The following is a 13,479-nucleotide window of genomic DNA, read 5'->3' as shown; positions in this document are numbered from 1 at the left end:
TCAGGTGGTGAGGGCTTAGTGGGGTACGACTCAGGGCTATTGTCCGATACTGGGGCGTCATAGAGATCCCATGCGTCCTGGTCATCTTGGCTCATGGTGGTATGAGCTGGTGATTGTGACGGAGTCTGTGCCGGTGATATATGAATTGCCGGTGGTGGAGAGCGTGGTGGAGTTACCTTCTTTACCACTTTTGCTTGTGGTGTTTTTTCTTGTTGTTGGAAATCTAGTTTCCTTTTTCTTTTGATTGGGGGAAGGGTGCTGATCTTCCCTGTACCACTTTGTATAAAGATCCGCTTTTGCGTGTGATCTACAGCTGTTGTTTGTAATTCCTCCTCAAATCTGTGTTTTTGAAGTTGGGAGGACAGTGATTGTTCCTCTGAGTAGGAACTGGCTTTCGGTTCGGTTGCTGGGCGTTTTGGCACCGAAACCGTGTCTTTTGTTGTTTTCGGCTCCGAAGAGATTTTTCTCTTTTTCGGTGTCGTACCTTCTTGGCGTCGACCATCTTCGGTGCCGCTATCTCTGTGCCGAGCAGCTTCGGTGCCGCTGTCACGGTGTCGACCCTTTTCTGCAGCACTTTCTCGGTCCCGAGATTGCTGCGTGCCTGTGTCTCGACCTGAGTCGGACGACCTCTGCACCAGTTCGTCCTTTTTCGGTGCCGATGGACGGTCACCTAATTTATGGGTTGAGCCATGGCCTGTTGGCAGTGGCGTTCCCTGGGCCTTGTCTGTTTTTCCGTGTGATGTTTGTTTCGACGTCTTACTCACGGTTTGTTCGACGTCGAATTCTTCAGAGTCCGATTCGTGGATGGAGAAAGTTTCTTCTTCTTCTCCCTCTTCCTCGAACCGTCGTTGTCCTGTCGGCGTGGACGCCATCTGTAACCTTCTGGCTCTTCGGTCTCGGAGCGTTTTTCTCGACCGAAACGCTCGACAGGCCTCACACGTCTCTTCTTTGTGCTCGGGTGACAGGCACAAGTTACAGACCAGATGTTGGTCTGTATAGGGATATTTACTGTGGCATTTAGGACAGAATCGGAACGGGGTCCGTTCCATCAGTCTCGATGTTGCACGCGGTCGGGCCGACCAGGCCCCGACGGGGGATCGAAATTACCCCGAAGGGCTATCTGAGCTCTTCAAGATTTGGTGTCGACTCTAATCTAACCCGATACCGAACGAAACAATACCGACAAATTTTCTGTTGATTCTGACTAACTTTCCGACCCGAAACACAGAGCGAAAAGGAACACGTCCGAACCCGATGGCGGAAAAAAAACAATCTAACATGGAGTCGACGCTCATGCGCAATGGAACCAAAGTAGGAGGAGTCCCTCGGTCTCGTGACTCGAAAAGACTTCTTTGAAGAAAAACAACTTGTAACACTCCGACCCAACACCAGACGGCGGACTATGCACAGCATGTGTATCTGCAGCTACACATGCCACCGAACATGCTGTTCTGCATTGACAGAATCTAAAAACTTTGAACAAAGGTAAAATCGGTTCTCTCCTCTGCTAATCATAAAAGGTGCAGAAAAACATCAAATGTAAACTAGACTGGATTGATACTTAATCACAGGGTCAGCCTAAATCAGATAACAAGTAACAGTCGGCAGGGTGACCAACAATAAGAGAAAAATAACTTAACCAAAATCTGGTTAAAACAAAACGATGTAGCTAGTCTTGGATTAAGGAGCAATGGAGTTGAAGGCCTTCCTGCCAGGGAACCAGTTGGTCTATCAGCCCTCATCCTCAGCATGCAATAAACATTTCTCTCAGTCTTGCCTTACAGCAACCAGTGCAGGAGATCGGGGAGGTATACAAATCCAATAAGCCAATTTCCTGCAGTGCCGTTTCACGCAAGCAAACCAATGGATATTATCAACTGCGTTCAATTTCAAACAATCTTCAACAATGAGTCTGTTTAACGGAGTAGACTTCCTCACCTAAATTCAATGCCAAAGGGCGAAAGGGGCTAGTTTGATTGTATCTGCTATATAAGGGGCACCCAACTCGTCGTGGACAAGAGAGTTAAGGCAATTGCTTGGGACCTCAAGGAGCTTTTTGAAAAAGATGTTTTCTACTGATTTAATATGGTTTATATCCACCATGCCCCAGACACCCGCCCCATATGTGGCAGATACCAAAGCTTTGGCAGAGTAAATGGATAAGAACACTTTCAGTGGTTTGGAACCTAATTATTTACAGAAGTTCTGTAGTCCTTTGACAGTTCTCTCTAACATATTTAAACGTGAAGTATCATTGTGCTCGTATTATAGATATGTTGGAATGCCCGACACACGCAGGAGCATTTTCCTTAATGGATTTGCATCGGAATGTCTTCGACTGTGACCCTTAAGATGTCCTTTTCATGAATTAGAGCGGGGCATTAAGAAATATAAAATTGATCTTGAGAAGGCACTGTTCCTGATGTCCCGAGGAGGCCAGATTTATAAAGGCCAAAACGCGTCTACTACATACAGCGATAGAGGTTCTAGCTGATGGACGATACATTATTTACATTACCTCAATGTAATACTGCTCGCCATTGAATGGCTAAGCAGCTTATAGGCTAAAGCACAACAGTGCAAAAAGGAACTACTTGGTATATGTTCTTTAAATATTTTTTTGTTTTGTATGTGGAGAGTATTTTATCATTTCTTAATAGTTCTCTCGTTTTATGTCTGTATAATACACTTGCTGACATTGTTTTTTGTTAGTTTGGCACACAGTCCTGAGAGTGGGACTTGGAGACACTAAGCATAATTTAATAGATTTAATTATGAATAAAGAAATAATTTTCCAGTGATTAATTCATGTTTTCACTGTGGTACTTTGTTTCATATTTATCCCCACTGTATATTTGTATTTAGTTCTCTCTAACGTGGCAGATCTATTTACCATCATTTGCTTCCAAGAGCATTTACTGTTGAATAGCACATAAGAAAAGGAGGTTGTGTTACTCACTTTCAAGCTATTCACAACCTGCACAACTCACTTCTTGGGCCTCTTCCCACAGATCATTGTAAAAATGTTACTTTAATTGATTTGGAGACGCAGATCCCATTTAGTAACAAAGTCATCGATCAGGCCTTGCAGTGCCCTCCCAGTTCTCACCATAAGAGCTGCATTACCTGCATACAGAAGAATAGGTAGGAGACGAATTCCCACGTATGGTGTCTTTAAAATTAAGCATAAGTTCAGCTTCAATTCTATTGGTGCAAAGTGAGAATAAAAATGGGACGAGAAGGCACCCCTGCCTCACGCCTCGCTGTAGGTCGAACACGTCCATACAAGCTGCCTTATAAATGTAACAATGCCTGCCTCAATGCCAATATAAGTCAACACAGCCCAACGTTTAGAGTGAGAAGCACAGTTTAACGCTGCTGGTAGGTCCATAAATGCTAAAAATAAAGATCCTCTTTTTGCGACCATATATTTGCCAATTAGCAGGCTCAGATTCAAGCATTGTTCCGTCCCTATCCCCCTTTTTTAAAACCATACTGAGGCCCATATTTATACTTTTTTAGCACCGCATTTGGGTTATTATTTGCTCCAAAAGCATCGCAAACTTCCAAAATACAATGGTATTTTGAAAGTTTGCGCCGATTTTGCATAAAAAATGATGCAAATGCGGCACTAAAAAAGTATAAATATGGACCTGAGTATCTGCTAGAACCTGGTTTGTATTAGGCCACTCCTCTAATCTATGCAACAATATTCTTCCCATTACTTTCACCGTTGCATCCAAGAGGGAAATTGGTCTATAATTTTTCAAATCTAACCTGTCCTGTTTTTTGTAGATGGGGATGACAACAGATTTTTTCCACTTCCACCCTACCCTCTACTGTGTCTACAGGTTTTGAAAGCAAATCACAAAATATCTATTGGTTAGCGATACCCCAGAAGAAATCCCTGTTTGAAACACCACTTTGCGACCTGTCAGATGTCCTAAAAGTGGACTGCGTGGCAATCCAGCGGTATCATGGAGTTTAAAGAAATAGTACAAAGGTAGGACCACTATCTGAGTGGGGGCTAAAAATTGATGTTCCAATTGGCTCAGAATGCTTAGTACTACAGACGGGTTTCTAAAGTAGACAACCATATAATCACCTTGTACGGTTTTCTGAGATGCACCCACCCAGTCAACCCTTTTCGCCATGATGATATGGGGTAAAAACGAGTAAGCAGGGCCCAAGGACTCAATTAACCAGTGAGAGACTTTTAAAATGAGTTGATTCAGTCTGAGTGGGCCTAGGAACATTAGCTAATACCACAACATATGGAGATGCTGACGGAGGTAAATTCAAGACCTGGGTGATCCTTTCACTTTGTCTACTCCTCTGTGGTGGGGTCATATTTTGTGGCCCATTACCCTGTTGTTTCTTCTGACCAACCCTATAACTTGCCAAGAGTGGCCACACTCACTTCCCCTGGGTGGGAGATTCTAGCACTAGGGGCACTAAAGATATGTGGTTGTATTGACAGTAGTTGCCTACTATTGAGTACTTCCAGGATACCCTAATCCCTCCCCCATTGGAATTATTTAACATGATTGGCAAACACTGGGTGTTTGCGCTCGCCATACCTCCAGGGGCAATTTCACTGACTACGGGGGTAGTATGTTTCACTATCAACCCCAGACTAGGGGAATCGGCAAGTAGTTAAGCAATATAGACAATTTTTCCTCTAACCCCTTAAGTCTATCCAAATGGTTTTAAATAAGAACATATCAAAGTTTCTACCCTCTTGCAAAGTCCATCTGCCGCACAATAGTAAAACATCAGGGTGAGCCGAGTCCGTCTTGTCTTAGACTTTTTTGGATTCCATGGAAGATGGAACAGACGTCTTACGAGGACCACCTCCTTTTTTCTTTTTAACCAGTGGCTCTGCAACTGTGGACTTAGAGTTATCACCTTGTAATGTACTTAATGCCTCTGGACTAGGAAAAGGGGAGACGGGCTGCCCCAAATCACTCAGCACCACATTCTGTAGCTGGCCTTCAGAAGGTTCGAATACAGGTGCACGGGCCCCAGCCTTGCCCATTGATAGACACCATTACGTAAATTCAATTTCTTTTGTAAGAACTCCAGCTGCACGAACCAAAAATGACTATTGTGGCAAAAGTATCACCCACAAAGGAGATAGCTGTAATCTTTCTCTTGCAAATTGTTAGCACAGGTCAACCCCTCCAATGGACAATAAACAATATAGGGACTCAGACCCACAGTTAGCCTCGTGCTCAGCGAGGCTCACCAATGTGCTATATAGCGCTACTCCCAGCACAGGTGAAACGGTGTCAAATGACTGCCTCCTGGGCCCTGGTGCTGCTGGGCCTCATAGTCCTTTCCAACAGCTGCTTGAACAGAATAAAGCATTAATACATGAAATTATTTGAAAATAATCTGAAACACTGTAAACAACACATTTGAACTGGCGACTTTAAATGTGAGGTGATTATGGCCTAATTATGAACATAAGGCCCTCAGGGATGATAGTGCCCCACCATGCTACAAGAAGTCTTGTGTTTCGGGACCACCATTGTTAGGTATGGAAACACAAGGCCCAATTTTACTGAATGCAGATCCAAATTCGGTATAACTGCATGTAAAGAGAGGTAGCAGATGTAGGCAGAAGTTGAGCCCAGTCACCACCTGCCTTTTACAACGCCCAAAGGCAGAGTAGAAAGGTGTGGCATCAAGGCCAAGTTATCTCGACTGCTCAGATACCATATGTGCCAAATGTCCACATGACCCACACCTTCAGAGCAGGTGTGAAATATCAGCAGAATAATCCCCTGAACTGGATGGAAAGCATACACATTTTCACTGATATTTCAGTATCTGCACAGATAGTTCTCGTTCCAGGGAAAAACATTCATGTCTGGATTATTAGGATACTGGCTGGAATCAGAGGTTCCAGCCCCCAGTAGCCCTGTAGCTCAGTTAGCCAACTCGTAATGAGGGTTTAGTGGTGTTGGTGATGACTATCCTTAATATGTTTAGTGGGGTAAGACACTTAAAATAGCAGCTTTCTTTGCTCTTGAATGCTAGCTTTAGTGATGTGGCCAGATGCAAGTTGGCTGGTGAGGCCTATGGCATATGCCTAACACGCAGATGGAGAACATTTTGATGACACACCACCATCATACCTGAGTCTCTGTGACAGTGGCAGTTTTTGGAGCCAGCGGGTTGGTGAGGGTGATAGTGTACAGAATAACACGAGTCTGGTTCCCATTTTCTTCTTTCTTCCAGGGGTGAAAAATAACATCTATAGGGAAAAGAAGTTACATTAAAATCACATAGAGATGTCTATTGTCCAATAGTGTTGCAAAACCTCTAACAGCAAACAATGTTTTGCATTTTACATGTTCTTGGACAAAGGAGAATGGTACTTGCTCTGCCATACACAATCAAACAGACACATACATTAACACCCAAACATCCACTGTCAATGAATTAGCTGGTGTTTGCCAAGTAAAGCCCAACAGGGAAGAGTATATTTTGAAACAGTGCTGGGGAGTGATGGCCCTGGGATAGCGTTTCCGCACAGTTGGATGTTTTTAAGTCACATCAAAAAGAACTGCCTGCAAGTGTGTGTGCTGTATTATTATTTAACCATCTCCTTGACCACCTGGCTTAAATAAATGTACATTCCTGTGGGCTTGCCCTCCTTCTGCAACTCAAAAAAACATACACTGACTTACTTTAGCCTGAGCACTGGAGGCACTGACCGCTTACATCATTAAAGTAACACTTGCTAAATCATTCCCTGCATTGTGTCCTGGCTATTTTAGTTCCTACCAGCAACCTAATAGGTGCAATAGTCAGATAGGTCTTGGATGCACGTGTAACAGCAAGTTCCTCTAATCAGAAAGCCAGGTGGCAACAGACCAATGAATGATGAACAGCAGAATGCCTTTAAAGTATTTTTAGAGGCATGAACTCATCGCAGGAGCAACATCTCCTGCAAGACTTAAACAGGCATATGCTACGTCAATGTGTGAACTAACAGCAAATGAACCTATATCTCAAATGAGCCAATAGAGCTGCACTTGCATAGTGCATTAAAGTGGCAGTGGCTAACCCCTCACATATACACACAATGTAAAGGCTAAAGTGTCCATGAAATGTTGAACTACCTTCTTGAAGAATGGTATAGAAGCGTTATCAAACAAACGTTCCATTTATACTGTATTCTTCGCAGTGAATTACCTAAAATGTCACAAAACTCTATAATGCGTTTCTAAGAAAGAGATATGAAATGCAGTTTAGTTGCTGTAGGTGATAGAAAACTGGATTTTAGATACTAAGAGATGTACTAATTTGAAGCTTAAATTGAATCAAGTCTGCAATTAGAATAATGAGCTTTTTTTTTTTTAACAGCGAAAGGAAATATGCCTTGAGGCAAACCAAAAAGTAAATGGTGGGATGCTTGAATTCTTTTTGCACCCCATGTCATCCGAGACAGGTACAGGCCAGACTTGGCCAAGCCCCAAAGGGAGCCGCCTAACCAAGCTGCCAGACCAGGTCCATAATGAACGGGGGCACAAGCAACTTCACTGGTTTTGGCCAATTTAAGACTCATCAGAAGGGGACAGCTTGAGTCTTATGGACCCACGTCTGATCATACCCATCAAACTTAGGCCACTGTACTGAGGAAAACAAAACTGAATGCTGTAATATTTCAATTAATCAAGGCCACTGTTAATTATTCAGGCTGCAGTGTTATCCATCTTTTATCGCCCTCCATGCCACCTTAATCAGGAACCAGCCATAGGCAAATTAGCCTTAGTCCTGCTCCAACATGAAAAGTCAAACCAGAACTGCCAGACAAGGCCCCCTGTGAACTGAAACACAAGCGACCCCAGACCAGTTTTGGCCTATCTGGGCCTCATTAGTAGGCTGCAGCTTTTGTCCTATGGACCCAGATGTTATTGTTCAGAGGTGACCTGGCCTGACAGTGCAACTTGGAATGTTCCAATCAGAGCCAGACCAACAATAATTTGCATCTGTCTGCTTACTCTGTAAGGAGGCCTGTTGGGCAAGAATGTGAAGGACTGGGATGCACACAAAGTAATTACCAGCAGCTGGGATTTATTTAAGCATTCTACTCATCCACATGAATGCCTGCTCCCCCCCACCAAAAAAAAAATGAAGGTGAAGTTATGATGGCTACCCCACATATTAATCTGTGTGATGTCACAATGGCTTCAGTCAATCAGTGTTATATAACCATAACCCTACCACATGATAATTAATGTCATGATGTCACAATGACATTTCTATGTGATTGTCGGTATGTTGATGCACCCACACCATGATACACTGCATAATCCACAAAGCAGTACCCCTTACTGTAATCTGTACAGTTATGTTACAATACACCCAGTGCATGTTACTGTGTATGATGAAAGCATGGCTGCAGAGCTTGCACAATAGATGAGGACACAATGACTATGTGAATGACTGTTATTTGATGACAACGCAATGGTATACCTCCTAAGAACCCCAAAGAGCTAATGCTTCAATGATGCTCCACTACCCTCTTCAAAAAAACACATTTGGTGATCAATCAGACTCTATTTAATGCTATGCTTCAATTACAACCTATACATACCAGAGAATCTGCGTTGCTCCATAAAATATTTTTGGAATGGGGAGTCCGTGAAGAGCAAGGTGAAGAGTTTGTCAACATTGAAATTAAAAACTTCATTCATGTACTGGCGGCCATTCAAATCCTCATAGAAAGCCTGAACTTCACCTGCTGAACAAAGGAAGAAAATGATGCAAAATCAATTAATAGAAGGAAGTAAGGTATAACAGCATGAAATTAGATAAATCAAGTACAAGTGTGGCATAATAGCAAGAAAGAAGAAATATGAAATGTGAGGAAGCAAAAATGAAGGGACTATAAAGAAATAACAAATACTAAGAAACAACGTAATCAGGGAAGTAAAGTATTGAATGAAGGAAGTAACTGATTAAAGGGGAAATAAGAAATGAGAGGTAGAAAATATAGGTAAAAAAAGAAGGAACGAGGGATGGAAAAAGTCAAAGGAGAAGGAAAGAAAAAGGAACAAATGGATGAATAACAAAGGAAGGAAAAAGATGAAATCAGAAAAAGGAAATAATAAGAGACTGATGAACCAAGAAATAGAAGGGGCACAGTGTATAAAAGTTGAATGGCAGATTTGAGGAACTGGGAAGGTGGGAGTATTGCATAAAAGAATGGAATAAAAGTAATAAAGAGGACAAATAATGGAAGAAGGCAAAAACCATCAATGAAAGGGACAGAATAAAAGTTTATGTGAGGTAGGAAAGAAGGGGGTGAGATGTAAAGGAAGGGATGAAGTAAAGGGGAAAGATGTAAAAGAGGAAAAAGGATAGGTACCACGAACAGAAGGAAGGTGAGGCTAGAAGGGGTTGAGAAGGGAGAGGGGGAGAAAGTTCAAGAGGAAACACAATTTGAGAAAAATGGAAATAAAGAAAGCTGAAACACCACTGTATGACACCTCATGATTTCCTTGTTGCGAACAGCATGACGTAATTCAAAATGCTATAGACCCCTCGTCAGCACACAAACTGAACAGGAGAGACAAAGCTAATAGGTCTGGCCCTGGCAAGCTGGCACATTCTTTTTATTTTTATTGCATGATATGCTATCAAAAATGAAAAAAAGAAAAACAGTAAAATACGATGGTGCCAAAATGTAGTGAACATGTGCTGGTAATAAAAAAAATAAGTTAAGAAAATCATCTTTATGCTCATTACAGGAAAATAAGATTCTTAAGGGAGTAAAGAAAGTATTGCTGGCTCTGAATTTGTGTACTGTGAAGATGTGTTTTAAATACAGGATCACTTAAAAAAAAACAGTAGTCAACTAATAGGGAAAATAAAGAAGAAAGCACTGGCAAAGTAAATTATTGATCACCAGTCCTCACACAGAAATGCCCTTCTTTTTGGGGGGATAGGCACATGTGAGCAGGAAAAATCCCTTCACTCTCAGTGCAAATGGCCCAGTGCATCACTCTGGTAGATGTGATGGTGAAAGCAGAATGTGAATGACAGGTGAACAGACCAATTGACAAAACGTTCTGGCACAAAGACTCCTTGTGCAGGTAGATTATTTTGTATTTATTTCATGCTCATGTTAGCAGATTAGGAAGACAAAGCTAAAGCTGTAGCTATTCCAGATTAAACAAGTGGTATAATCAGCTATATTCATTTTTTGAAGACTTGCATCATAGATAGCTCATCTAGAGCCAGATGTACCATGAGATGATTTGCAAAAAGAGGTTGCGAAATGAGCTCCAACATTTTGTGCATCGACTCAGATTTTGCGAATCAAGTGTAATGCTATTTGTATTTAACCACCAGCTCCATCTTGACCACTGACTCTATTTTGTGTTTAGCTTAGCTTCATACACTGCCAGGTATTTTTCCACGCACAGCTTGTGCAACATGTTTTTGCTCTCTTTCTCACCAGGGCAACACAGAGGAGTGAGGGAAACATAAGGATGTATTAGAGAATGTTTATGGTATGGCAGGGAACAGTTCGGTCTTGGGAGCACACCTTGAGATGTGGCCAATCTCTAACGTGCTCTTTCAACACAGACTGGTACAGCCAGCGTTCAAACAACAACTTACATTATGGGGGGAGGGGCGGTTTCTAGAATTCTGCTCTCCAGCTTGTTTAAGGTATTTGAGAGGGAAACTTGATGACTGGGATTAGATAGAACTCATTACGGGAAGGTGAGCCTTTGCCCGATTCATTACCATTGCGGATGGTTCTCTCTTTCGGCAGTCATCTGGGTTCCCAACTTAAAGATGGCAAAGAGATGATGTCCATGACGAGCCCTAGGATGATTCTTTTTTTACTCTTATTTTTAGCTTTGCATTGTGCATGAATATATAATCACTAAATGTAAATATATTATCCATGACTGAAGTTGTGTATTTTCATTGTTTGTTTCTAAGATCATTATTATTCAACTGCTGTGATTATTTTCAGAAGTGTATTCATGTAGCTGCATCTGACCTGCACGCTTTCCCTATACGAACCTTGAAAAGTGCCTTAATAAATGTATTACTCAGACTAAGTGCTGAATTGTTGCCATTCCTTTCATTTTGTCTTGTCTCAGTATGCAGTATAGCAAAACACCAACCTATGTATAAATAGGCCAATTCACAAAATAAGGAACTGGAGTGGGTCAGAGTCTAACATACCTAATTATTATTCCTGAGGGAGTAAGCAAATTGGGACTCACTCCGATGGCAACAATTACAGGGTTGATGCCATTCTCTGGTGAGCAGATCACCATGTCTGTGCTTAACGTTGAATAAAGATTTTTGTTTTTTTTTAAATGCAGCTTGTTTTCTTTAACTGGAATGTGTATAAAAAAGTGTTCAAGCTTGTTTGAAAGTTGTCAGTGGTGTCCTGGACCACTGCCTGCTTCCCACAAACATTTTTTACATTTACAAACGGGGAAGGTTCTTAGTGGTTGTAACTGGGTTACCACCGAAACTCATGAGTCAACTAACTTAGTAGCATTATTGGCATTTTCACTGTATTAAACATACTTTACAATAGGAGCCTTGCATTATCATCAATTTGGCCAAATTCATAGGCTCCTTTTAAAAGCCTAACGGTAACATTTCTCCCCCACTGCCGCCCCCCTCCCTCAAAACTCAAAAGGCGGCAGTAGTACAAACCATTATGTAACACGCATTGGCAGTCCATTACGTCTGTTTCTTCCCAGAATCATTTCCAAAACTAAGGGATCCTCCATCCATCTCCTGGGTTAGGTGTCAGTTCACGTTACCCAGGGCAACCTACCAGTCGCTCCCTCTAAGTCGCATGGATCTCTTTTTGGTCGGGAATATCCTTATCTAGTGGTCCTTGTCCCTCAATCATTTTCTCCCATATCCTGCCATGGGACCCAAATATGTTCAAACTTCTGGGGACACCTTCTGAAAAGGTAAACCAATTCCTCTGCTCTCACACAACAGTTAAGGTTTGACTCCCACTCCCACAGCATTGGCAGAGCCAGACTATCCCATCTTCTGGACAAATATCTCCTTGCCTCCACTAGGGCTACATTGCAGAAAAGTAGGGTATATTTCTCTAGGGTCTGTTCCCCTCAAATACCCAAGGTCACCAGTTGTGCGGTTAGGCTAACAATAGTCTCCACCACCTCCAATATCCTCAACTCCACCCGGTGCTAGGATTTCTGTACAGGTGGGCACAGTGTGCAGTTCAACGTCCTACTTCTCCCCTAACCTCGAAAACAGAGGTCTGAGGCACATTGCCGCAATTTGAATAGCCATTCCCTCGTTAGGTACACACTATGAAGTAACTTTATCTGCACCAGCCAAAACCCAGCCCATATCGCCACCTTTCATGGATATCAAACTGCATCACCCCAGGCATCATCCTCCATGACTCCCAGGTCTCGTTCCTAACAGGCCCCTAAAGAGATGTCAGGTCCTGAAGACTGTGTGCCAGTAAAGCAATAGAAACCAAGGAAATTGTGTGCTTATACAAGAGGTCCAATAGTACCAAATATTCTAGTTGGGATACCTCTGGCAGGTCGTTCAATAGGGGACCAGATCCCTTAAGTATATGTTGCATCTCAAGGTATTCGAATTCGAATTGCCATTATTTGGAAGTCCTGGAGTTTGGTCACCCTGTCCTTTCACCACACATCGCCATCTGCTGAGATTCTCAAGATGTCCATTTCCTATACCCCTCGATCTTCCTAAGTTCCTTCAGTTCCTGTGCCTTCCATAGAGGGGTCTTCAATGTTACCCTTCCCCTCCAGCCCAGAAGCCTCTCTGCCTGCCTCCAAATCCTGAGTACCTGTGCCGTTAGTGCCGGTAGACCCTGCTGCCCCTTTTACCCATATATGTAGCGCAGATGTCCCGGGGAATCCATCCTTCTCCTGTGCACCATTAGGGAGGGCTCTACCTGTTCAGAAAACATCCAGTCATTTGCCACTGTTAACTGCACTGCTCAGCAGTATAAACGTAGATCTGGTAAGGCAATGCCCCCATCCCAGACCTTTCGGGTCAGTGTTCCAAGAGCTATCCTAAAGCTCTTCTGTCCCAGAGCAAAATTTGTGTAACCACATCCACCTGTGTGAAGAACCTATTTGGTACAGCATAGGGAGTATTCTGAAGAACATATAAAATCTTCTGGAGATAAAACATTTTAAACAGTGCAGCCCGACCTAGGGCGGGACAGCAGGAGGCATCGCCAGTGACCCAGACCCTGTTTATAGACCTCTTGAACCCTGCCCAGAATGGCAACTAACTTTTCAATGTTCTTTGACTGGATTACAATCACCAAACTTTAATATATCTTATACCGATTCACAATTTAGAAGAGATGCCTATGACATGCCCCTTCCAAGTTGCAAATCGATATACATTTGCAAGTTCAATATACAATAGAAAAACCATTGTTGGGGACACAACCTCCGAATC

The 13,479-nt window shown here is 42.6% G+C and overlaps 1 protein-coding gene across 5 annotated transcripts in view; it reads right to left on the bottom strand.

The window, feature by feature from the left end:
• The window catches only part of LOC138285015 (protein Aster-B), a 405,970-nt gene that overhangs the window by 83,456 nt on the left and 309,035 nt on the right, over positions 1 to 13,479 (bottom strand). For 3 of the 5 annotated variants that reach the window (XM_069224428.1, XM_069224430.1, XM_069224432.1), the window contains 2 exons: positions 8,612 to 8,758; positions 6,144 to 6,262 (listed from right to left, as the gene is read on the bottom strand). In XM_069224428.1, the coding sequence (XP_069080529.1) occupies positions 6,144 to 6,262; positions 8,612 to 8,758 (266 nt within the window). The remainder of the gene's footprint in view (positions 1 to 6,143; positions 6,263 to 8,611; positions 8,759 to 13,479) is intronic. The other 2 variants (XM_069224429.1, XM_069224431.1) reach the window with 1 other exon arrangement.

Source organism: Pleurodeles waltl, chromosome 3_1, assembly GCF_031143425.1.
Source record: "Pleurodeles waltl isolate 20211129_DDA chromosome 3_1, aPleWal1.hap1.20221129, whole genome shotgun sequence".
Classification (NCBI taxonomy): domain Eukaryota; kingdom Metazoa; phylum Chordata; class Amphibia; order Caudata; family Salamandridae; genus Pleurodeles; species Pleurodeles waltl.
The sequence above is the reverse complement of the archived record's forward strand: the minus strand, read 5'-3'. Positions and strand labels throughout refer to the sequence as shown.